At 49.7% G+C, this 22782-nt stretch overlaps 9 protein-coding genes across 9 annotated transcripts; 7 read left to right on the top strand and 2 right to left on the bottom strand.

The window, feature by feature from the left end:
• Positions 1-147: 147 nt before the first annotated feature.
• On the top strand, positions 148-2739 carry BT62DRAFT_1001435 (general substrate transporter; the record flags this gene model as incomplete). Its single annotated transcript, XM_043176739.1, has 19 exons — positions 148-249; positions 306-322; positions 370-476; positions 529-697; positions 754-799; positions 850-909; positions 961-1082; positions 1134-1260; positions 1312-1407; positions 1459-1471; positions 1526-1543; positions 1597-1611; positions 1665-1743; positions 1790-1847; positions 1895-2004; positions 2058-2094; positions 2141-2303; positions 2351-2482; positions 2537-2739. The coding sequence occupies 19 exons, from the start codon at positions 148-150 to the stop codon at positions 2737-2739; spliced, it is 1674 nt and encodes a 557-aa protein (XP_043044136.1).
• A 139-nt stretch (positions 2740-2878) lies between these two features.
• Positions 2879-4987, top strand: BT62DRAFT_927912 (P-loop containing nucleoside triphosphate hydrolase protein). Its single transcript, XM_043185385.1, has 3 exons — positions 2879-3239; positions 3293-4173; positions 4226-4987. The coding sequence occupies exons 1-3, from the start codon at positions 3019-3021 to the stop codon at positions 4771-4773; spliced, it is 1650 nt and encodes a 549-aa protein (XP_043044135.1). The 5' UTR covers positions 2879-3018; the 3' UTR covers positions 4774-4987.
• A 181-nt stretch (positions 4988-5168) lies between these two features.
• On the top strand, positions 5169-8188 carry BT62DRAFT_526798 (uncharacterized protein). Its single transcript, XM_043181263.1, has 5 exons — positions 5169-5690; positions 5743-6035; positions 6084-6124; positions 6186-6281; positions 6349-8188. The coding sequence occupies exons 1-5, from the start codon at positions 5224-5226 to the stop codon at positions 8083-8085; spliced, it is 2634 nt and encodes an 877-aa protein (XP_043044134.1). The 5' UTR covers positions 5169-5223; the 3' UTR covers positions 8086-8188.
• A 951-nt stretch (positions 8189-9139) lies between these two features.
• BT62DRAFT_526772 (uncharacterized protein) lies at positions 9140-10119 on the top strand. The gene is made up of 4 exons (XM_043181262.1): positions 9140-9161; positions 9255-9363; positions 9425-9675; positions 9788-10119. The coding sequence occupies exons 2-4, from the start codon at positions 9323-9325 to the stop codon at positions 10039-10041; spliced, it is 546 nt and encodes a 181-aa protein (XP_043044133.1). The 5' UTR covers positions 9140-9161; positions 9255-9322; the 3' UTR covers positions 10042-10119.
• BT62DRAFT_526587 (laccase) lies at positions 9582-12862 on the top strand. Its single transcript, XM_043181261.1, has 22 exons — positions 9582-9675; positions 9788-10199; positions 10256-10283; positions 10331-10423; positions 10475-10524; positions 10579-10653; positions 10703-10770; positions 10822-10863; positions 10915-10999; positions 11049-11097; positions 11149-11329; positions 11388-11451; positions 11502-11536; positions 11582-11688; positions 11741-11767; positions 11817-11975; positions 12027-12032; positions 12082-12136; positions 12184-12198; positions 12245-12331; positions 12383-12446; positions 12506-12862. The coding sequence occupies exons 2-22, from the start codon at positions 10081-10083 to the stop codon at positions 12654-12656; spliced, it is 1560 nt and encodes a 519-aa protein (XP_043044132.1). The 5' UTR covers positions 9582-9675; positions 9788-10080; the 3' UTR covers positions 12657-12862.
• A 72-nt stretch (positions 12863-12934) lies between these two features.
• On the top strand, positions 12935-13570 carry BT62DRAFT_927910 (uncharacterized protein). The gene has a single exon (XM_043185384.1). The coding sequence runs from the start codon at positions 13090-13092 to the stop codon at positions 13540-13542; it is 453 nt and encodes a 150-aa protein (XP_043044131.1). The 5' UTR covers positions 12935-13089; the 3' UTR covers positions 13543-13570.
• Positions 13571-13828: 258 nt separating this feature from the next.
• On the top strand, positions 13829-15785 carry BT62DRAFT_943545 (beta-trefoil). Its single transcript, XM_043187887.1, has 2 exons — positions 13829-14601; positions 14659-15785. Exons 1-2 carry the CDS (start codon positions 14019-14021, stop codon positions 15627-15629), a joined length of 1554 nt encoding a protein of 517 aa, XP_043044130.1. The 5' UTR covers positions 13829-14018; the 3' UTR covers positions 15630-15785.
• Positions 15707-17833, bottom strand: BT62DRAFT_991501 (importin alpha protein). Its single transcript, XM_043190285.1, has 6 exons — positions 17745-17833; positions 17507-17682; positions 17267-17446; positions 16886-17206; positions 16008-16838; positions 15707-15958 (listed from the first exon to the last, which is right to left on the bottom strand). Exons 1-6 carry the CDS (start codon positions 17785-17787, stop codon positions 15908-15910), a joined length of 1602 nt encoding a protein of 533 aa, XP_043044129.1. The 5' UTR covers positions 17788-17833; the 3' UTR covers positions 15707-15907.
• Positions 17834-17896: 63 nt separating this feature from the next.
• Positions 17897-22722, bottom strand: BT62DRAFT_991500 (uncharacterized protein). Its single transcript, XM_043190284.1, has 14 exons — positions 22515-22722; positions 22274-22464; positions 22089-22225; positions 21670-22041; positions 20828-21619; positions 20506-20781; positions 20065-20454; positions 19839-20018; positions 19236-19787; positions 19163-19182; positions 18839-19084; positions 18518-18788; positions 18069-18467; positions 17897-18017 (listed from the first exon to the last, which is right to left on the bottom strand). The coding sequence occupies exons 1-14, from the start codon at positions 22658-22660 to the stop codon at positions 17949-17951; spliced, it is 4041 nt and encodes a 1346-aa protein (XP_043044128.1). The 5' UTR covers positions 22661-22722; the 3' UTR covers positions 17897-17948.
• Positions 22723-22782: the final 60 nt, after the last annotated feature.

The following is a 22782-nucleotide window of genomic DNA, read 5'->3' as shown; positions in this document are numbered from 1 at the left end:
GACCAAGCCAAACGGAATGACGACAATTTGATTAAAAGTCGCCTGCTGGCAGTGCTGCCTTATTTGCCTGCCAGCAGGCTCCACGCTCTCCCGTTTCTTACGACGTACTCTTTTTCTCTCTCTCTTTCATCGTCTTGCCCATGCATTATGGCCAATACGACAACAGTACAAACCCAATCCCGCAGCCGGCTCGTGGGGCAGCCCTTGCTCTATGCAATTTCTGTATTTGCCAGTCTCGGCGTTTTCCTCGTCAGTCTTCTCTGTATAATGTCCAATAGCCATTATCCCTCATTCTTCCCCTGCAGTTTGGATATGATCAAGGGTATGTCCTGAGCCGCGAAGGCCTCTATGTCACTCATTGCCGTCCAGTGTCATGAGTGGCGTAATCACCGGCCCTCACTTCCGCAAGTTCTTCAACAATCCTGATGCTCTTCAGATCGGCACAATGGTGGCCGTCCTTGAAGTCGGCGCTTTCAGTATGATTTTCGATGTAGATTATATCTCTATTGTTATTTAACGTGTTCTCAGTCACCTCTGTCGCCGCCGGAAAGATTGGTGACATCATGGGTCGAAAAGGAACTCTCTTCGTCGGCGCGGTCGTCTTCACTGTTGGAGGTGCTGTCCAGACATTTACTACAGGCTTCTGGGTTATGATTGTCGGCCGCGTTGTTAGTGGCTTTGGAGTTGGCCTTCTTTCGTGAGTTCATCCCATTCTCACTGCCTTGGACTTTGTGCGCTCATCACCTCCAACAGCACCATCGTACCTATATACCAGAGCGAAATCTCCCCTCCGGATCATGTATGTTTAATTACTCTCCGACCTACACGCGTTGACTGATGCTGGTACAGAGAGGTGCCCTGGCATGCATGGAGTTCACTGGAAACATCATTGGTTACTCGTCTTCAGTTGTATGTGTCATTTGCCCTTTTATTGCTGGCGCAAAAGCTTAATACATGTAGTGGGTCGACTACTTTTGCTCGTACATCGATTCCGATCTTTCCTGGCGCGTACCCTTGTTTATGCAATGTGTAATAGGGGGCATTCTTGCGGCTGGGTGCCTTGTAATGCCTGAAAGCCCAAGGTTTACTTCTCTGTCCTTACGTTCCTGCATTTATCTAACCTGATCAATAAGGTGGCTTATTGATACCGACCAGGACGACGAGGGTATGAGAGTCATCGCCGATCTCCACGGTGGAAATCGACAGAATCGTGCTGCTCTTGCCGAGTTCCAAGAAATTAAGGACAAGGTTATGGAGGAGGTCTGACTTCCTGGTTTCCAGATCCACAATAATACTTAACCATTCCTTCAGCGTGCTTCCGGAGAAGCCAGGTCATATGTGGTTATGTGGCGTAGATACAAAAGACGTGTTCTACTAGCTATGTCTTCTCAAGCTTTTGCTCAGCTTGTAAGCATTCATCATTTCATGCCGAAGGAAGTCCATTGACACGTCGTACAGAACGGTATCAACGGTAAGCGTGGCCGTTTCGTAAAAAAATTCTAACAGGCTGACATCTGTATCGCAGTGATATCTTACTATGCTCGTAAGTCTGTCCTCCAAAGGTTGCACCATCAGTTTCTTATGATGCTCCCTTAGCACGGGTATTCGAAGGTATGACGCACTAGGGGCTGTAATTTCACAACTAGGAATAACACATCTAACAGAAGCCGGTTGGATCGGTCGAGATGCTATCCTTATGACTGGTATCAACTCTATCGTCTACGTTCTTAGTACTCTGCCTCCGTTCGTTGCTTTCTTTCCGCTCTAAATGTGGACTTATTGCCTTCAGGTGGTACTTGGTAGATCGATGGGGTCGACGTGCGATCCTCTTATCCGGGGCCGTTGTTGTACGTGCTCTCTTCTTGATGAATCTGTTTAATCTAACTCTAGTCAGATGGCTATGGCTTTAGGAGCTACTGGATGGTGGATGTATATCGACGTTCCACAGACCGCCAACGCAGTTGTAGTCTGCGTGATAATCTACAATGCAGCCTTCGGATATAGGTGAGCTTCATATGACTTGTCTTCCAAGAGGCTTAGCTAACGTATCCGGTCAGTTGGGGTCCTCTACCATGGTTGTACCCCCCCGAGGTCGTAATCATCCTATTATGACGTTTCCCATCAACTCACATGTCCATAGATCATGCCTCTGACTATTCGTGCGAAAGGTGTCTCGCTGTCGACTAGTACTAATTGGGCTTTCAATTTCTTGGTTGGCGAAACTACTCCGTTCCTTCAAGAATATATAGAATGGCGATTGTACCCCATGCATGGGTTCTACTGTGTCTGCAGTTTCATTTTGGGTAAGAATATTTGTTTTTGTGAAGGTGGCTGGATGCTTATAGCATAGCGTATATGCAGTTTACTTCCGTGCGTATACAACAGGACTATGTTGTGGAAGAGAATCCAGATCTTTTGTTTGCAGTTTACCCAGAAACCAAGGGTGTACCTCTCGAAGAGATGGATGCTGTGTTTGGAGAAGGTGTGTGGATACGTATCTTGTTTTACACCCGTTCCATCGTTCTTTCTTTTTCAGATGAATTAGAAGAACGAATGGATAACGAGGAAGATGAGGATGATTCTTACGACGAAACCACATCTCTCCTGGTAAACGGACTCCCCACCGACAATCGAACGATCAACCAATCAGGACCGCGCCGCCGCCGTTCCAGTGCTGGCTGGATCAGCAGAATGTTCAAGCGTCGCAATGAGGGAATTTCCCCCACAGCAACGACATAGCGTATAGTTCACATTATTACGGTTAGTTTCCTAATCACCTGTTGTAGCATTATGGAAGCGTGGGTCGTTCCCACAACATTTTTGGGAATGGTACTAATGTTGGGAATAGCGTATATTGCCACGCTGTTACCACGTACGTTGTACATGCATATAATAGTTTTAATGTCTCCTAGCCAAAGCCGAAAATGCCGGTGTATCATGTGACCCATGAATCTTTTTCGGTGGACCACAACAGTGTGCCAACGATGGACTCGACAGTACCCATGGAACTGTCGCTACATGAGTCGTAGTGCTGAAGAAATTGCATCTGCATCGAAACAAATACCCTCAGACCTTCCTGCTATCACTTTCGAGTCTTTGGGACTGCGACAATCTGTTGTAAAAGCCATGCATGCAGCTTTTCCTAATGTTCAGCATCCAACAGACGCACAAACGAGGCTCATTCCAGCAGTGCTGAGTGGTATGGATGTCCTTGTCACTGACGACACGGGGTCTGGAAAGTGCGTCGCGTCGTTCTCTTGTCTGAACGTGCAGTCTTAAACCTTTTTCTAAGGTCCTTCGGACTCTTGCTTTCGCTCCTCAACGAACCTCGCCTACGATACAGAAATAAAGAAACCGGACTTGTACGCGAAAACCTGTCTATCACGTCGCTGTTCATTGTTCCGCATCGCGATTTGGCGTACCAATTATACCATTGGGTTCAGTGTATATCAGATGCAGCATCTAACACTCCTCCTGGCACTCCCTCAATCGCATCTATCGCGCAAGTCCTTGTTCGAGATGGAAAAATGCACCTCGACTCTGGTTTGGCTGCCTTACGCTCAAATCCACCCCATATTCTCATTGCAACGCCACAGGCGGTGATGGATGTATATCGCCAAGAACCGGAAACCCTTCCTTTCGTGGATTTCTCTACTGTGGTGGTAGACGAGATTGACTACCTCGTGGAAACCATGCCGCACAAGTCAGAAGAAACGACGTATTGGAAAACGATCCAGAAACGGCAGGCGAAACTTACACGACATCCGGGGGTGACCAAGGAGCTACTTGACATCATCTACGCGCAACGAAAGAAGATGTGCGAGGAGAACCGGCAGGAACTTGTGAATGAGCCCTACCATACGCCGCAGTTGGTGGTATCTAGCGCAAGTGTTCGAAAACATCTTTCGAGCCATTTGTTCTATGAAAGTGGATGGATGAGGAAGAAGGATACAATCATCGTACATGGGTCGCCGAAGACCGTAGCCCCACATAGTGGACTTGGAGGTAAAGACGTCAAGCATTCAGTGCTCGTGGTATCTGGGGCAAAGGTTACGAATATTGAGGAAGCTACTCCGACGACTCCTGAAGGAGATCATGATGCAACGAAAAAGTTAGCCGAGAACGGAGAAGGTCAGCCGGTCGTTGTTAATGTCAGTGCTGAACAGCGAAGCGGTAGGTTTTACATCAATGATGTGTGGAATTTCACTGATGATACGATTTGTAGCTTATGAGGGGAAACCTTCTCCGTTTAATCCCAATGCCTTGGAAGCTGTGGCTGTGACGTTTGCACTTGATGTCCCTTCTGTCGCATTGCTGGTTATACGTCCAGAAGCGTCTGTGCAGCGTGCTGTATACGACTTGCGGAGCATGGGTGTCAATGCAGTTGCTTTAGATGTCGCGAACATGGAGCGAGGTGGTGCTCATCTCCTGAACTACGGTGATACGAGCAAGTTCAAGGCAAACCCGACCCTGTTGGTATGCACACGAGCGATGACGCGAGGAATTGATTTCCCGGAACTCACACACGTGTTTATCATGGAATTCTTCCAGGGCAAAATGAGCGGGCAGACAGTGGACGAATACCTACACATTGCAGGTCGAGTGGGGCGATTCGGACGTGGGGGTAGGGTGATAACACTGGTGGAAAGGGGATCGGTGGCCGGAACGGACACGAAGGACGGACGAAGAACGGGGGGAAAAGAGGATGCGAAGATGATGTCGATTCTGAAGAGCATAGGATGCAGCCCTGACAGATTCGAATATTTCGATTGAAATCGGTATGGGTCGTCGAAGGGGCTGGGGTTCGTCATGACGAGTCGATCAGGGCGTAAAAAAAAGATTGCTACTCTGTCAGTCGCAGACCGTTGCCCTAGGCAACCATGTTCCACACCATTTTTATGTTATTTAATTTGTTTGGAGCAGGATACTACAGAACGATACTGTGTACGTATCAGGACCGCATACCCACCCATACACATTTCATCACGCGGCAGCAAGGCTGAGAATACCCCGAAAATGATACATGCCAATATTTTTTCTGATGCAGAAGACGAATCAGAATATATATTTTTATAAATATATCGCCGAATTGATTATCTTCAGATGGGACTCGGAAGTGACGGAATCAAGAGGCCGGTCAGCCGGTGTCGTTCTGGCTCATTGCTTCTCTTCACCGTCGACGACCATCACTCTGTCACCTTTCATTCTCTTTTCCCTCTGACGATGCGGTGGCCAGTCACCCCCCTGCTTGGGGCCGCCTTCGTCGCTGTTGCTGTCGTCGCTCAGAACAGTAGCTCGACATCCCCCAGCTCAACCCAGGCCTCTTCAACGTCCCAGGCTTCTTCGTCCGGATCTTCGTCGGCATCATCATCATCAGCGTCCTCTGCATCTCTCTCCCTTTCGCTCACGACGAGCTCCAGGACTATCACGACTTCGACAACCACCAATGGCGAAACCTCGCAGTACACGACCGTTGTTCCAACGACCTTTAACGTTACATATACCGCTACACCCACATCTTCTTCGGCCTCATCTTCTGCTGCGTCGAGCGCGAGCGCGAGCGCCTCAGCCTCAGCCTCCGCAACGCCTATAACCCTTGATACCAAGCTAGACCCCGCCTTTGGTGTGTTGGGTGCAATCCTTATCCTTACTGGCCTTCCTTCTGCTTTCTGGGGCCACAAAAATCGGTGGTACGTCCAGCTGTCTCTCGATGTAACACTCTTACTCACAATACGTACACAGGTCGTCCTTTTTCCTTATTGGTTTCTATAGCCTGTCGCTCGTCTGCTTCGTCCTGATCATCAGGTTTGGCGTCCTTCAAGCTGTAAATCCTCCCAGCCAGACAATCCGTGGGATGTTCGTCCTTGCTTGCTCTGTAGCCGGTATCGCCGGAGGTGCTATTGCCATATTTTTTTGGAAGGCAGCGAGATACTGCATTGGTGCATGGGGCGGTCTGGCATTTGCTTGGTGGATACAGTGTTTTCACAACGGTGGTCTCATCAGTTCTGTGGGGCTTCGCTGGATACTCTACATAGGTCTGTCATTTCTATCTTTGGCCGCCTCACGACTAACGGATGTAACAGGGTGCGCTGTAATTGGCTTTGTGCTGTCTACGATCCCGAAGGTACGTTTTATTACACGCCGTAACCGCTCGATCGTGAGCCTTACCATATCCACTTTATTAGGTCCACTACCATATATTACTAATTTCCACGGCTTTCGTTGGTGCTTCCGCTTTGATGCTAGGCATTGATTGCTATACTACCGCGGGACTAAAAGAGGCAAGTCTAAATTATTTCCCATCTGTGCCGAATACAGCTTCTAACGTTTTACATTTCTCCTGTAAAGTTCTATGTGTGGAATTTGGGCTTCCGCTCTTTGTTTCCGAAATTCCAGGACAACGGCATTCGGTACCCGGTCTCGCAGACGATTCAGATCGAGCTGGGCCTCCTTGGAGCAGTGGCGCTTATGGGGGCGGCTGTGCAGCTGCGAATTCTCAGCGTGCTGCAGCACAAGCTCAAAGAAATTTCTCAGGATCAACAAAAACAAAACGACGATGCTGAGCAGAATGCTGCTGGGCGGTTCAATGTTGTGCTGCGCGAAAGGGCTCAGTGGGAGAAAGAGCACGGGCATGGGCGGGTAGAGAGTGGGTATTCGAGTATGCCACTAATGAAGGACCAGGACGGGTCCTCGTCGCCGGTGACGCCTGATCATCGTTCGGTGGATTACCAGGATGCAGTCAGGCAACGATATCAGAGCGGTGTATCTGACTTCATGACTGCGCCGACCCCAGAAGATGAACTGCGCCGGGTAACCTCGCGTAGCTTGCAAGGTCCTGGTGTGCTGCCCGCTCTCGATCTAGGCCTTGGAATCGAGAACGACGTGCCTACGTCATTTATTGCCAAGGACTCTTCACCTGCCTCCCCCGCTACTGACAAAGTGCCCAAGAAACAGATGTCAGCGGCTCAACTGGAGGCCATGAAGAAGAAGGAGGACTTGGTTGCGGAAATTGAGAACATTCGGAAATCAATTGAAGCGTTGAGAGGGGAGACACCTACAACGAGTGCTTCCAACTCAAGGGGGCCCAGTATCAGAGCATTCGACGCTGCAACTTCCTTATTACTTCCTTCCCCGTCACATTCAAGGCCTCCTCGAGAACCCGCACCGAGAGGCAGGGTGCGTTCTTTAGACTATCTAGGCTCGGAAATACTTGGGGAGAGTATAAGCCGGCCAACTAGCGTACCACTCAGAGACCCAGATTGGGATGCATATGTTCAAGACCGGAAACTACTACAGCCTCCGCGGGGCGTCACCCCCCCGATCGGTGTTACGAAAATACAGATGTCACCTGCGGTAACAGAAGCCCTCAAGGACAGGAAGAGAAGGGAGACTTCGCTGGGATATGCAGGCCCCAGTGGCAGTGGAGGTGCGACAGATTCTAGCGAAGACGTTCCGATAGCAAAGAGAATGCACCGACGATCCACTTCTGCGGGTACGAATGCGTATCTGTATCCGCCTGCACCTCGACCGGAGCGAGAGCCACCCATCACGATTCTTCCGCCTAAGAAGATTGCTGCACCGATGCCGCAACGCCCAGTCAACACCAGAACACGAACGTTCGAAGAGTTGGCTGAGAGACATCGGGAGAAGATGCGAGATTTACAGGGACCTGTGACGACTGCGAACCGAGAACATGCGGAGCTGGAGGCGGCAAAGGCACGGTGGGAAAAGAGTCGGGCAGCTGAGCGAGAGACGATGAAGAGGAGGGAGACGGAGCGGGAAAGAGAGCTTCGGAAGCGGCGGGAGGCTGGTGAGAAGGACGGCGAAAAGACGGAGAAGAGGCGCGCCAGTGACAGCCATAAGAGAAGCCTAAGTGCAGATCGACTGGCGCAGCTGGGAACAGGAGGATCTCATTCGCGGCGGTTATCCACTATGAAGGTCGAAGATTGGCAGCGATACCAGCAAGAAGTTGCACCAGAGAATGAAAAGGAGCGACCAGGCCGAAGGGAGAGCCGGCGACAGAGTGGGGTACCTTTTCCTGACGACAAGCATGTCAGAAGGAAAAGCCGCGAACCTCTGAGTTGAGGTGAAAGGTGATGACGAACCTTTTCTGTTCCTTATTATTCTTGGACTTTGATTTGTCTAGCATTTTTTCACATTAAGTATTGTATTTGGGAACCCTCCACTCGTTTAGTCGACAATTTCCATGGACATTAAGCACAAGCACTACGCTAGAATATTGCATATTTCGTCTCTGTTATTGTTGTATGAGTCCCAGTTTTGTATGCCAATCAGAGAAACGAGTGTATAGTAAATAAATTCTTATTTTGGGTTGCCAGGTCGCTCCTCAATTGATGGACAACGTTATGTGTACTTGACTTGCAATGGAAGATTCGGACGAGGACTGTATCATGGGAAGTTCTTCTCTCCGAAAATGAAGATGAAATGGATTGTTTGCGCTCGGACTCGGAGTGATGGATCCGGCGACGCTTCATTATAGGTGTCATGATATCGTTGACGGGGTGATGTAAGGTAACTAGGGTAAACTGTGATGCTGAATATATGTACAAGTATGTATGCTTAGTTGAGCCTGAAGGGTCTCACGGATGTATTGGTCAATAGTTTGCGGCACAAACTCAATGGTTAGCACCTCACTCACAATGAATCAGTGGAGATAGAAGAAAAACACTCGAATTTCGTATTCCGCTAAATGTCGACTTCGTCCGGAAGGAATGTATGTAAAGGAGTAATTCCAGAACCTCACCTTCAACGTCGCCGTCGACCCCAACTTCCTAATGTAACATACTGCGATGTGGTCGCAGTGTGGCGGTAAGGGTTGGCCAGGCGAAATTGAAATTTGACAATTGAAGAGAATTCTGAGGTATGACTCTGAGGCACGCAGAAAGCTCGAGGTAACCATACTGACCGCTGTAGCTGCGCCCGAGGCACGTGGGGGCGTTGCGACCTTTTTCGACAAACAGCGCCACCGGCTTTTCCTTTGCTATCACCATCTTGGGTGTTGGTACGAATGCCCCAGCTAAACGCTGACGACACAAGTCCGAGTGAAGTTATGGCATTTGTTCAGCATTTTTTATTCTAGACCTCGGCGCCGATGTGAGTCTCCGACCTCGGCTAAAATAATAATAATTTTACTTGGTTAAGTACGTACTATTTGCGCAGTGGTGCTGAGGCGGCCTCACGACTTGCAGCCCCAGTCTAGTAAAGATCGTTTCTGATCATTGGATTTGTTTCAGGACGCGAGGATGGACCAGTGCCACGACTGCCGCTTTGTTTCCATGCAGATAATGCATACCACTCAGCGATGCAGCATTCGGTTCCGAGTCGATTTCCAGCCGATGATGAGTAAGTATAATAACGGCTCGCGCCAATGCCAAAGACTGCATTGATGTTGATATCATCGTGGGACGTCGGCAAAATGTGACCAACGAATCATTGAATACCCGTCAAGCTCTGCCAGACCCCTACGAGGCTGTTTTCCCTCGGCGTGCTCATTTTTCTCGTCCTCTCCAATAGATCGTTTTCACGTCTTATTTATTTCCAGACCGGTTTCTCATGACAGAGAGCTCAAGTGCCTCAATGTGACCTTGGGCGTGCGCGACGGGACGTCCTACTTTGGGCAGCGATGTGGGAGTTTTTACCACGGCCTAATTTTTTGTGAGTCCATGATCATTATCGTGACTTTCGTCTGGCCCAGGTGCCTTTCCCGAACAAATGGCACTGGAAGGATTGGCCTCAGCGTGCCAAACATTGCTAAGTAATTTATAAGGTGTCCTGTTGAGGATAGGCCCCTTGCGATGCACTGTTGCAATCATAGTTCTCTCTCTGCCATATTCTCTCGAAATGGATTCATCTTTGAGCCATAATACAACGTGTTCCCCACCATCTTACCCCCAACACATTTACACGGTCAGCAATCATTCCTGTATATCGTTTCTCTCCCCATCCTCGGGTACCACGCACCGGTTTCTCACACCCAGTAACTCTCGAGAAATGCCTCACGTACCGAAAGAGTATAACTAGCCATTGCAATAATCCCTGGCCCCATTCACTTGCCCGACAATGCGTCTCCGAGTCTCCTCTTTACTACTGACCTTGCTCCCGTTTGTCTACGGTGTAACCCACAACCTTGAACTTAACATCCAGAACCAGATCCTCGCTCCCGATGGGTTCCCGCGCTCGTTCGTGGTCCGTATGTATACAGATATTCGTGACTTATTAACGTCAATTTACATAGAGCTATCGCGCCCAATGGGACATTCCCGGTACATACAGTATGACTTTCTCAGAAATTCAACTCACAACGCGCAAGGGACCCACGATCAAACTCTACAAAGGGGACGACGTGAATATCGTCACCACTAATAACTTGACTGACCCCGGTATGAGGCGTAGTCTTTCGATCGTCAGTCTGAATATTCTGGCTTTCAATTCTTTGACTAGATATGATGATTAGCACTGGCACGGGCTTTTCCAAGCTCGCACCTCGGTCATGGACGGGCCTTCGTAAACGTTGACTTTTCCCAGCGTATATGCCTGTCACTGATTTAACCGCTGTAGTTTCGTCAATCAGTGTCCCATCCCCCCAAACGGAACATTTGATTACGCGTTCAGTACTGCAGGACAAACTGGAAAGTCAGTAGTGTTATTGTTCTATGACTTGAGTATTGAAAATGTGTGTTAGTTACTGGTACCACTCGCATCTATCTACCCAATACTGCGACGGATTGCGTGGCGCCTTCATCATATATGGTAATTACGACTGTATCTTGGTACTGAAAGTATGGTGACTTACCCTCCTAGATCCCGATGATCCCCTGCAGGATTTATATGATGTCGATGACGGTATGCATCTTCTTTCTAGGCATATTCAACTCAATCGAGCAATACTAATAGACAGCACCATCATCACACTTGCGGACTGGTACCACGACCTAGCCCCGGACGCGCAGAACCGGTTTTTCCAGACCGGTACTGTTCCGTAAGTCCCCTCTTTTCTGAATGTATACGTAGGTTTATCCTCCTCTTAGAATTCCCGACGCTGGATTGATCAACGGTGTCGGAAGGTTCAATGGCGGGGTGCGTCTCTTCTTCCATGCGTCTCAACCTTGTGCTCATTCCTGGCGACAGCCCTTAGTTCCCTACTCTGTCATTACCGTCGAACAAGGCAAACGCTATCGCCTGCGCCTTATCCAGATTGCATGCCGGCCCTTCTTCACCTTTTCCATTGACAACCACAACATCACCGCAATGGAGCTTGATGGAGTCGAACATGATCCTGTCACTGTGCAGAATATTGATATATATGCTGGTATGTTGACATGACAGAAGGAAAAAAAAAAAGTCCATCGAGTTGATCGTGCGTGTAGCCCAGCGCGTTTCTGTCATCCTCGACGCGAACCAACCGATAGATAATTATTGGATCAGGGCTCCGTAGGTTCGATTTTGAATATTGCTTGGTACGGTCTAACAGAGTGTGATAGACCGACAGGTGGCGCGCCGGCGGGCAACCCGAACTGTACGTTGTTTTCACATTGTCTGACAAAGTCTCACGTCGAGGCAGTCAACCCCGACTTGACACGGGCCATCCTGCGGTACCAAGGTGCACCGGACGAGGAACCGACAACAAACAACACGCCCGGAATCAAGTTGGATGATGCTGATATGCATGCAAGTCGGACTTTTGCCTAGCGAAATGTCGGTTCTTACGTTTTCTTGATAGCCAATCGCGTCACAAGACCCCGGAAAGGTGGGTTATTCCGATCGGGTTGGCTTTAAACTCATGGCGAATTTTTTAGCTGGGAACTGGTCCGCCGGACGTTGCGTTCACTCTGAACATCGCGCAACCCAACCCGCCCTTCTTTGATATCAACGGGATCAGTTACATCTCGCCCTCGGTGCCGGTACTGCTGCAAATCCTAAGTGGAGCGGGGCAGCCGCAGGACTTTTTGCCGTCGGTAAGCTGTGCTGCGCATTCTGTTTGTGACATGGGGTTTATTGTCTTGTAGGAACAAGTGAGTGAATTCAATGATGAGCATCTGACACGCCGTGACGCGGAAAAAGATCTTCCTTCTGCCGCCCAACAAGACTATCGAGATATCGATCCCTGGGGCTGGAGGTAAGCATGCTGTTGGTCTTGCTTAATGATTGCTAACGTTAGTACAGCACACCCGTTCCACTGTAAGCAAAGCCGTTTATCGTTCGAGTGTATCTCACCCTTCATCAGTGCACGGACACAACTTTGACGTCATTCAGGTATCTAATTCGAATGTGACCAACTTGATAAACCCGCCGCGACGAGATGTGGTTCCCAGTGCGTTGAGTAACTGTACTCAAATAGCAAACTAACATACGGCATGTCAAGTCAATGGAGGAAACACGACTTTCCGATTCATGACCGACAATCCGGGGGCTTGGTTCCTGCATTGGTGCGTTGCAAGCGAGTATGTCCTTTTGGACGGAGCAGCTGATTGGGATTCGATTCTAGCCACATTGACTGGCACTTGGAAGCGGGACTGGCTATTGTGTTTGCGGAGAGTCCCGCTGATAATATCGAAGGACCACACTCGCAGACTACTCCGCAGGATTGGGAGACGCTCTGTCCAGAGTATGATGCATTGGAGCCTGAATTGCAGTAGTTGAAAGAAAATGAATGATTATGCATATTTATGCCGTTAACTGATGCGGTTCGGAGGATAGCAATAGGGATTGTGTCATGCGACCAAATTCCCAGCCGCAGACCTGAGTACTCCCACGATGTTCCGTAGCATTTATATGCAGCGTTGCAGCGTTGGCCGTAGCTGAGTACGGGGCAAGGTAACATTGGTACAGAGACTGTCGAGATATGAACAATTAATACTGCCTCGACGATCGATCATGATTTTATTATAATATTTTTATGCTAATACCTGGGAATTTATGGTAACACCTATTAAACTCATACCACCAGCCTTAGGCTAGACTTTGCCAGGATTCAGTCCAGGTGAGTGCAGACAGCGGACAAGTCACCTGGGTATTCGCCGCTGAACAGATATAAAACAGCGACAGAAAAGGTCAAGACAGTGCTTCGCCATGAGCTTCTTGCAACGATCCAAAACCGCACCCGAAGCTATTCACCCTGGCCCGGTTCAAGTAACTCGCTCAGTCTCCCACGAGCAGATGCTGCCATTCAAGAAGAAGCAGCCGCTCAACGAGACGGCATCGGGCTCCAGGGTGTGGGCACAACGACGACCCCAGAAAAAAGGGGGATATATGCAGGGCTGGGGCCCCACTGACGAAGAATGGGATTGGCTGAAAGAACGGGAGGCCCGGCAGAGTGTGAGCGAGGAGGAGGTTGAGGAAACCATCAGGAAGGAAGACAAAATGGGTATTCTGTTCCTATGTGCGTCCACCATCATTCACCATCACCATTTATTGATATTTTCTCAGCGCAATTGTTCGCATGGGGCGACGAAGAAAAGATCATGTCGCCTTACGACGACGCCTTTGACGCACAAGACCATGAATCACTCTACCTCGCCTTGAGTGCACGGAGAGCAGAGGCAACGACAGCGACGACGACGAACAGCAGCAGCCGCGTTGGGGGGCAGCTATTTTGTGTCGAGTAGGGTGTTCGGGGTCTAGTCACGTGTATCATATTTATGACCGTAATAACAGAATTGTGACATTTTGTAATCTCCCACGATTTTCTTTCCTCCCACGGTCATCAAGGCGTCCCACGGTATAATACCATGGCCTTCTTCCTACCCGACAATCCTCTCACTTCCCTTACTCCCCCATTCATGGACCCCGTCCTCCGACACCCGCCAAATCCAAAAGACCCGCCCCTCGCGCCAGACGTTCCCGATGCTCCCGACGATTCACAGCGCCAGCCACCCGACTGGCCCTCCTCCTCAAAGCGCAAACTCGACGACTCTGACGCTGATACCGCCGACCCACATACAAAAATCAGGCGCATCGTCCGTGACCATGTCTCCCATGACCCTTCTCGTGTCGTCCCAATGACCACCGTTATCTGTCTCCATGCAGCAGTCGCACAAAAGAGCTATGGGAACGAAAAGCGCTTCCTCTGTCCACCGCCCGTCGTCCATATCGAGGGCCCTGTATGGCAGATGCGTTCTCAAAACCTATCCATGGCCGTCGTCAGTGAGACTGGCGAACGCAGTTTTGAGCAAAAAGCGCCTCTTGACGCCAATATGACTAGCAGCTTCAAGTTTCTCCATGTCACGGGCAGCGCCAAAGCAAAGAGTTTCCAGCTTTCTCTTGACATTGCGCAACCCGTCCCAGGGTCGTCTTCGTCACCATCTGACTCTGACGGTCCGCCAGGCAGAGTATGGGCTTCTTTTGACTCGGCCCCAGTCACCATCATCTCCAAACCATCTAAAAAAACCGCAAAGACCCGCAACATCAGCTCCTGCATCCTCGTTGGCGGGCCCGTATCTCTTTTCAATCGCATAAATTCACAGACGGTGCGAACAAAGTACATGACCATCGACCACGCCCAGCTCTGCGCGAGCAACCTCGCGTGGTCCGCCTTCAATGTCAATGTTGTCAGCCGCCCCGCCGACACCGCCCACGTAAATGGTGAGAACGACGCGTGTCATGTGATGCGAACCCTGCCTAATCATTATTTTCCCACAGGTGTTGCCGGCGCACCTACGCCAGTTACCTATGGCAGCGAAATTGTCCTCTCGGATACCCATTCTGGTATCAGCACCTCTCCCCTTATCATCCGTAAGGTCGACAAGGGCCGTGTCTCATCTGACGACGGCGGTCCCGTTAGCCAGATGCAAAAGATTGCCCTCCAGAAGGTGAATTCTGACGGCACGAGGCATTATCTGAGCGCCGCTGGGCCTATCTCGGGCCCACCAGGCATTGTGCCTCCTCCTGGGCCCGGCATGGCTTCTCAAGCCGGCACGCACCCTCTTCTTTTCCAATCGGCTCGCGTCAGAGACGAACTGAAAGATGGCGTCCACATCTTGTCGGACGAAGTCGACGATTACCTTTGTTGGACCATTGTCGGTATCAGCAAGTTCCAGTACACGTTCTTTGATGCCCTTGGCCAGAACAATACCGTCCCAGAGGTCCCCATCACTCCATTTCCCACCCTCTTCACTGCCCCGGTTTATCGCACGGAGAAAAACACCGTTGAGCTGACCGTGTCCAACTTCTTCTATGAGGACCCCAAAGGCAAGGGTGCCATCCCATTGGACATCTACCTAGGGAATCTAGGTCCTTTGAGGGCTAGAGTGTATCAGCCGAATCAGCCGGGTGTGCTCACCAGTGTCACTGGGTTTTCAGAGCATCCGGGACCACCAGCAACCGAGCAGAGTCAGAGTCAGTTCGTCTCTTCTGGGGTGCTGCATACAATCGTAATGGTCGAGATGCCGCCTCTTATTGACGTTCTTAAGGCTCTTGAGGAAGATGCCCTTGCCCCATCCGAGGGCAGTGTCGCAGGTCGAAGCTTACCTCTGCTCTTCATCCGTTCGTGTGATGGTGTTGGCTATCATTCGGGCAGAACCATAAGTTGCGAAAACGTCTTTGGCGTAGATACAGGATGGGCGGGCGGCAGTAACATTCCTATCGAGGGCTGGACGCTGAGGGTTATGTAATGCTTTTTTTCCTTTTATTTTTTGGTTAATTCTTATGCCTGTACTGTATACTGTCCCGGTTTCATGTTGTCGACTTTGCTGTGTTTTATATGTATATTATACCCGGTGATAACATGGTGTGCGCATGCTATTTGCATGCTATATGGACTACAGTTTCATTGGGTGAAGAGCAAAATACATGCGTTGGTGCACAACGTGTAAAGAAGGAAAAGGAAAAAGGACAATCTTAACTGCCAAAGGTAAAACTGTATGTAGGTACGTATAATTCATCAAAGCCATTACTGCCCAAAGCTGAATCCACCTTGGGGCGCGGCGACGTCCGAGTGGAACTGGAAACGAGTCAGTCAAGCATAGCACGGCAAATAAAATAGCACTCACAGCAAAGGCACCAGTTTGGTCCACATTAGTAGGCGCGATAGATGCATCCTCTTCCTCATCAGGGAAGTATTTGTCCATCATGTTAAACGCCTTCTTGTAAATCTCCAAGTTGTCGTGCTGTTGAAGGTTATGAATTGTGATCATACCACCTGCCTCTTCAACAAATACAGCATATTGGTTCACTGCTCCAGGCCCAGCGGCATTCTTATCCATCTCGCCAATCTTCAAGATGTTATCCAGCCCATCGAGCGCGACCTGGATGATCTTGTTGTCCATCATCGTGAGCAAGTCACAGAGGGGCTTGATGCATCCCTGCGAAACAAGATAACGGATCTGTGCCGGCTCCTGGAGGCCTCCGGACGTCGCATTTGAAATTGCCCAACAAGCCTCCTTGCGTGTCTTGAAGTCCGCGTTCTGCAGGATGTTAATGAGTGGTGGTATGATGTTGGCATCGATAACACTCTGGATTTGGGGCGGAGAGCCCGCGGTGATGTTGGAGATTGTCCAGCAGGCTTCCTTTCGGATGCCGTCCTTGGGCGATGAAAGGAGAGACAAGAGAGCCGGAAGAGCTCCCGAAGCAATGACGACTTGAGTTTGGAGATCATCACCCGTGACGATGTTTCCAACGGAACGGAGAGCAGGGGTCTGAACAGAAGTAGAGCCGTGCATGAGCAGATCGACGAGGCGCCTGCAAACTCCAGACTCAATAACAGCCTGGATCTTGTCGTTGGACCCATCAGATAAGTACGAGATTGCCCAACACGCGTCAATGAGTATTTCATCATCCAGTGAGTAGATAAGTTTTGTCAAAATTGTCAAGGCGGGGGAAATCTGAGAAAAGGTCAGAAAATGTCGGTCAAGATGAGTAGTTGGCATACCAATTCCCAATCAGGCTGGGGAGACTTGCCTCGGCAGAAGTTGCTCAAGGTCCAAGTGGCGTTGCGGAGCATGCTGAGCTTGTGCTGCTCACTCAACAATGCCAACAAGGGCCTCAAAGCTCCCGCTTGAAGGACATAGTCTCGGCATTGAGGGCTATCACCAGCAATGTTGCCAAGGGCCCATACGGCTTGCTCACGCACATCATGAACCGGTGATGACAACAAATTGATAAACTCTGGAACAGCTTGAGCACCAATAACAACCTGAGTGTGCTCTGCAGTTCCCGAGGCGATATTGGTCAAGGCCCAGGCAGCTTCGAACTGGAGATGCGAGGGCAAGATGAGCGTCAGGAGGAGACAAGAAGAGAACAGTAGACATACTTGAAGCATCGACGATCCGGTACGCAAAAACTCGACAAACCGAGGAACGACGCCGCATTCAATGACGCGTTCGATGGGAGGATTTTTCTCTTTGGAGAGCAGTTTCCGGAACCTGGTTGTCGCGTCCAATTGTTTTTCCGGATCGTTGGAGAAAACGGCAGACATAAGGTCATCGGCGGTCTGTTCATGATAGAGATAAGCGAAAAGACGGGTTTCTAGGTGTGTGATGGCAGCACGTACCTCGGGATCCCAAGTGCCAGTGGAGACTTCCTCATCTGAGTCTGCGCCAGTGGATGGCACAAAATTCCTTCGCTTGGAGATATTTTCTTCTCTCTTCTGTCGCCGGATCTCGACTTGCTGCTCTTCACGACGACGTCTAAGGTCGTCCTGTTTGAGGGCGCCTTTTGCTTTGTAGGCTACGATGGGGAAAGCGCGTCAAAAGAAGAGAAATTTTCGAAAAACAGGGGAGGAAACCGACCATCTCGACGAGCCTTCATCGTACGGGACTCGGTGCTATCCATGGCTGTGAGTAGAAGAAAAATGTGGCAGGAGATTAAGGTGAAGAAGGTGCAAATGCAAGAGTGGCCTGTGAGTGACTCCGCGTGCGTGACTAGTCACACTCGTTTCATTGCTTTTTAAAAATTTTATTTTCCACTCAAAGACCTGGTATTGTATTCTAATTTTACAGCTGTCGTGTAGGGCTTCCATCCAAAAAGTTTTCAATGTTTTCTACCGTTTGTCTCCAGAATGTCTATGTCCTTTCTTCAGTATACGTATACATAGAACAATTCCTCGAACTGACCTCGTAATTCGTGTCGTTTACGTACCCATTGTGGGGGCTCAGGGTCACGTTTTTCAGAGTTCGGAGCGGATGGTCCAGAGGCAGCGGTTCAACGTCGTACACGTCCAATCCTGCGCCTGCTATCCTCTTGTTTCTCAGTACATCGACCAATGCTTCCTCCTGTACAAGTGGGCCCCGCGATGTATTGATAAGGAACGACGTAGGCTTCATTACCGCGAGTTCAGCAGGTCCAACCATGCCTTGAGTGCTCGGCGCCAGAACCATATGAACGGAAATAATATCACTTTCCTTGAACAACACCTCTTTCGAACTAGCAAGCTCAACCCCAGCCTCCTTTGCTCGCTCTTCTGTTAAATTCGGAGACCAGCCCAGAACTCTCATCTTGAAGACCCTTGCAATCTATGCATTTTCGTCAATGTTATCGTATTTCGCCCGTTGCTGTACCTCACCGTAGCAGTTTCAGTACCAAGTTTTCCGACACCAACAAGGCCCAGGGTTCTGCCTGCGAGACCGAATGGGACCACTGTCTGCCACTGTGGATTCTTGTTTTTGACATTGTTATCTTCAATGACAATATATCGAGCAACCGCCAGGATGAGCGTCCAGATGTGCTCTACGGTCGAGTTGCCTGCTGACTGAGTCCCCGATACCAGAATGCCTTTCAGCTTTGCAAACTCAGTATCAAGGCTTCTGTTCCCCATCCCTGTCGTAGATATGAATCTGCCGGATTCATCAGCACTACGATAACTCGATATCGGTTTGGCACCCACTTCAGATTTGGGAGCCTTTCTAAAACAGATCTGGGAAACTTGGTTCTCTCCCGCATCGCGCAAATTACGTCGTACGGCTGCAGGCAAGTCACCAGTTCCTCCTCGTTCGATATGGCATCAACGAATACATCGACAACTACTCCTCGTTGCTTTAGACTTGTCCAATCGGCACTTTTCAAAGCAACCTGCTGATAATCGTCGAGAACGACAACACGGATGGGAGCTTGCGACATGGTTAAAGAACCACTGCTGACATAATTTAAGAAGCTCATTACAGTGTGCGATGATTAAAAATACTGTCTTCTACAATAAATCCAATCTCACGTATCATTGTCAAATGGATACTGTAAAGCGATGATCAGAAATTGATTAGCAAGCTATCACACGACAAACTCACTTCGAACGATTCCGGTGGATCTGCTTCTGGAGTGCTCTCATCCAGCGCGACATGACGACCTGTGGGTACCGCACCAACTGCGTTACCGTTGCCTACTACAGGCTCAGCGTCAGCCGGAGCAGTCTCCACGCGAGGCTCAAGGTCGATGAACTCGCCCTCCTCATCAGGCCGCAGATCTGCTAGCAGAAGAATCCCTCCACCTCCTGAATACAAGTTGATCCCAGATGTCGGTAATTTGCCTCCCCTTCCAGCTTTAATCGTCACCTTGGAAGAAACGGCTCTCACCGGTTGGTATCGCCCATCACTTGGGAACGTTATGTATGAAAGCTGTGCGGGGGTAACACGCGAGAAATTGGGCAACGTCTCAGAAGATGGTTCAGATTTTCGAGATTTCGGACTAGGGGCAGCCGTGGTAGTGGGTTGTGTTGAAGTCTTGCTGTCATCTGCAAGATTGGACATTGAACCGTTTATAGGAGAGATATCGCCCCCTTTAGCAGGCGATTCCTCTGTTTTCATTTCGATATCTCCATCTCCTTCTTTCTTCGGTTCATCCTAGAGAGGCGGTCAGTTTTCGGCACGGAATATCTCAACTACAGGACCCACAGTCTCCATCGCATCACCCTCAGCTGCGGCCTTCTTTTTTTCTCGTGCTTTCACCTTTGCGGTCGTGGACAGGACCGCCGTCGCAACTTTAGCAGCCGCCTCTTTCTTGGGTGGTTTCGCCAACGCAGGGTAAGCGAACAGGCTTGGCCGGGCATTTGACACGAACTCGAATTTCGGTACCTTGGAGAAATGTTAGTACGGTCCAAAAAACCAGACAGCAGCTCACCTTGAGATCAGCATTTAGGCCGATGATACCGGTAGGTTCAAACGCCAAGGAAGCACAATGAGCTAACGGATACCAGTACCAGAATTGACAGAACATGACCATGCCGATGATTGCATTCGTGTTCCTGCTTCCTGCACGACTCAGTAGACTGATAGTCACATTCCTGCCACCGGCGTCGATGAGTCCCTGCCCTATAGCAGCACCAAATCGTGCAACAGGATCTTCGTGCTTATCGGAAACAACCTTGGTGTAGAGCGAACGGGTGGACGCAAGAGACGGCGATGACGCATCTGATTGTTCTACAAGGATCATGCCCAAAGCAATGAACGCACCCTGTCGAACGAAATCTACGCTATCTCGTGTCATGGGTTCCAAAATCTCGACGGCATCCTAGTGGTTATAAGTCAACTTGGGTTCTATTACGTCAAATGAACTACTGACTTGAAGACCAGTCCCCGCGCAAGCAATCCCTAAAGCAAGAGTGGCACCACAGCGAACGTGGGGATTATAGCTTTCACACAATAGTTGCACGATTCGAGGCACCTGGCTGGGGTTTTTGAATAGTAGGAAAGCAAGGGATGTTACAGCCGCTCTTCGAACATCGTCGGAGACATCGGACACGGCTATATGAAGTAAACGGCGAACCGCGTCATTGTTCGCCGTTCCTGCATAAGCAAGTGCCAAAGTGTATACTCCTCCGTAGCGAAGGATGGGGTCCTACAAGACAGTAAGTATGGGCCAATGAAGAAAGAAAGGAGCTAACCTTTTCTGCCAGAAGCAACTTTACCGTACTATCAGCTTCTTCCTGCCGACCATAATAAACAAACGCGACACCGATTGCTAGTCCACGGATGATCTTCTCATGGTGTGTCTCCCGTGCATAGGTAAGCATTTCAGAAACTGGATCAGCAGCTGCCGTGCCCAGCATGATCAAACCCATTGCGTAACCCGACGCTTCTCCAGCAACTGCCGAATCCATAAACAAGACAGACTTGAGGTCTTCGAATGTCTCTGCGTTCTTAGATCCCATTGCAGCAATACCAAGGCCGAGCGCGGCACCATGTTGCACGACTTCACCCTGGGCGGAGCGCAGAGTCTCGCGAAGGTAATCAGTAACCGAGCTTCCACACCCGGCACTGATCAAACCCAAGGCATACAGTGCCCCACCTTCAGAGTACGCAGCCCCCTGCATGGTGCTCTCACCTCCACCTTGAGGTAGATACGGGCCAAGGATCGTCATTCCCTGTTCAAAGTAACCTTTGTGAATGACGCCAAGTCCCGCCGTTGCGGTAAATTTGGACCAGTTTGACGCCAACCCTAACCATTCCAAATTCTCCCGCAGAAAAAGGTCTGACGTTGTACCGGCATGCATGAACGCGTTTTGCAATGTAAGAGCGGTATGGTATATCGAAGAGCGTGATTCCAGGACGTCCTTGGTGTTCTTTAATATCAGTAAATCCACCTTATTGTTTCGCTTCAAGAATTCGAGGTATATCTTGACGGATTCTTGGCCTGTTAGTATACTTCGTATCTTGTCATAAATTTCCTTCGATTCCTACACTCATTATCAGCTATCAGGTTCATGAGAGCATTTTAGGCACGCACAGATTGGCCCTCAGGGAGGTCACTCCTTATGCTTTCCAGATAGTCGCGCGCGCCTCCTTCCACTAGGTCGAAAGCCAGCTGGTACGCCAGGAGTTTATTCGATGGCACCATTGTCTTGAAAAGCGGTATGGTCAGACCAGAGTCACCAAGGGTGATAAGAAGCCGTGTTAATGTGTGTACATGGGATCCATCGGTTGAAGACTGGGGGAAGAGAGGAAAGAGGAACCGCAAGACTTGGTCCCGGTACGAAAGTGAAAACCCAGTATCCAAGGCTGCTTCCATTGCATATGACAACAAGGAGACATCGTTTGTGTGTTTGTATATGTGCTCAACAACATCGAGGCGACGCGATTCAAGGGCAATGCCGATAGCCTACAAACCATGAGGTGGCTGCATCGAAGTGTTGGGTTCAGACCCACCTGCTTAAATTCTCCGTCCTCGATACAGCGACTGAATATGCCTTCAATGATATCCTGCAGCCGGGGATCAATCTTTTCGGCTTTGCTACCGCTCTGTTCCTCGGTGCGTAGTTGAATGTAACGGTCAATGGCCTTGGCTAAAGAAACAATTAGACATCACTTGACGAACCAAATGGCATGCTCACAAACAACCGTCTCGACATACTCTTCAGATCCTTGTGAACGAGCCTCATTTTCGAACGCGTTGTTTCCGGCACCCAGCGCAAACGAGAGGGATTCGTCATATTCTCCGAGAAAGTAATAAACTTTGCTGGCAAGGAGGGCGGCGGAGGCGCGTGCATCTTTAGGGAGGTCGTCGCTCTCGTATAAAGACTCACTATACAGCATATGAGAATACAACAAGACAAGAAATAACGGTGTACGAACATCAGGGCAATGTGCTCCGAGATTTCAGCCCAAAAACGGGGAACCAAAGGATTGAGAGCTTTGAGAGCATGTTGCTTGAATACAGCATCTGGCTCTGAAAGCAAGGCAAGGACGCCAGCAGCAGAAGATTGAGAGCGCACCACCATGAGAAAACGCAAAGCAGGAGTGATGTCGAAAAGGTGACGCGTCCGTGTCCAGCCAAATCCAGACAGCCCCGGATCCAAATAGGTGTAAATAGGGATGCTATTCCGGGATATTCCTGAGCGCT

Source organism: Guyanagaster necrorhizus, assembly GCF_019112545.1.
Source record: "Guyanagaster necrorhizus MCA 3950 unplaced genomic scaffold BT62scaffold_4, whole genome shotgun sequence".
Lineage (NCBI taxonomy): Eukaryota > Fungi > Basidiomycota > Agaricomycetes > Agaricales > Physalacriaceae > Guyanagaster > Guyanagaster necrorhizus.
This window is presented reverse-complemented; position numbering and strand designations above follow the sequence as displayed.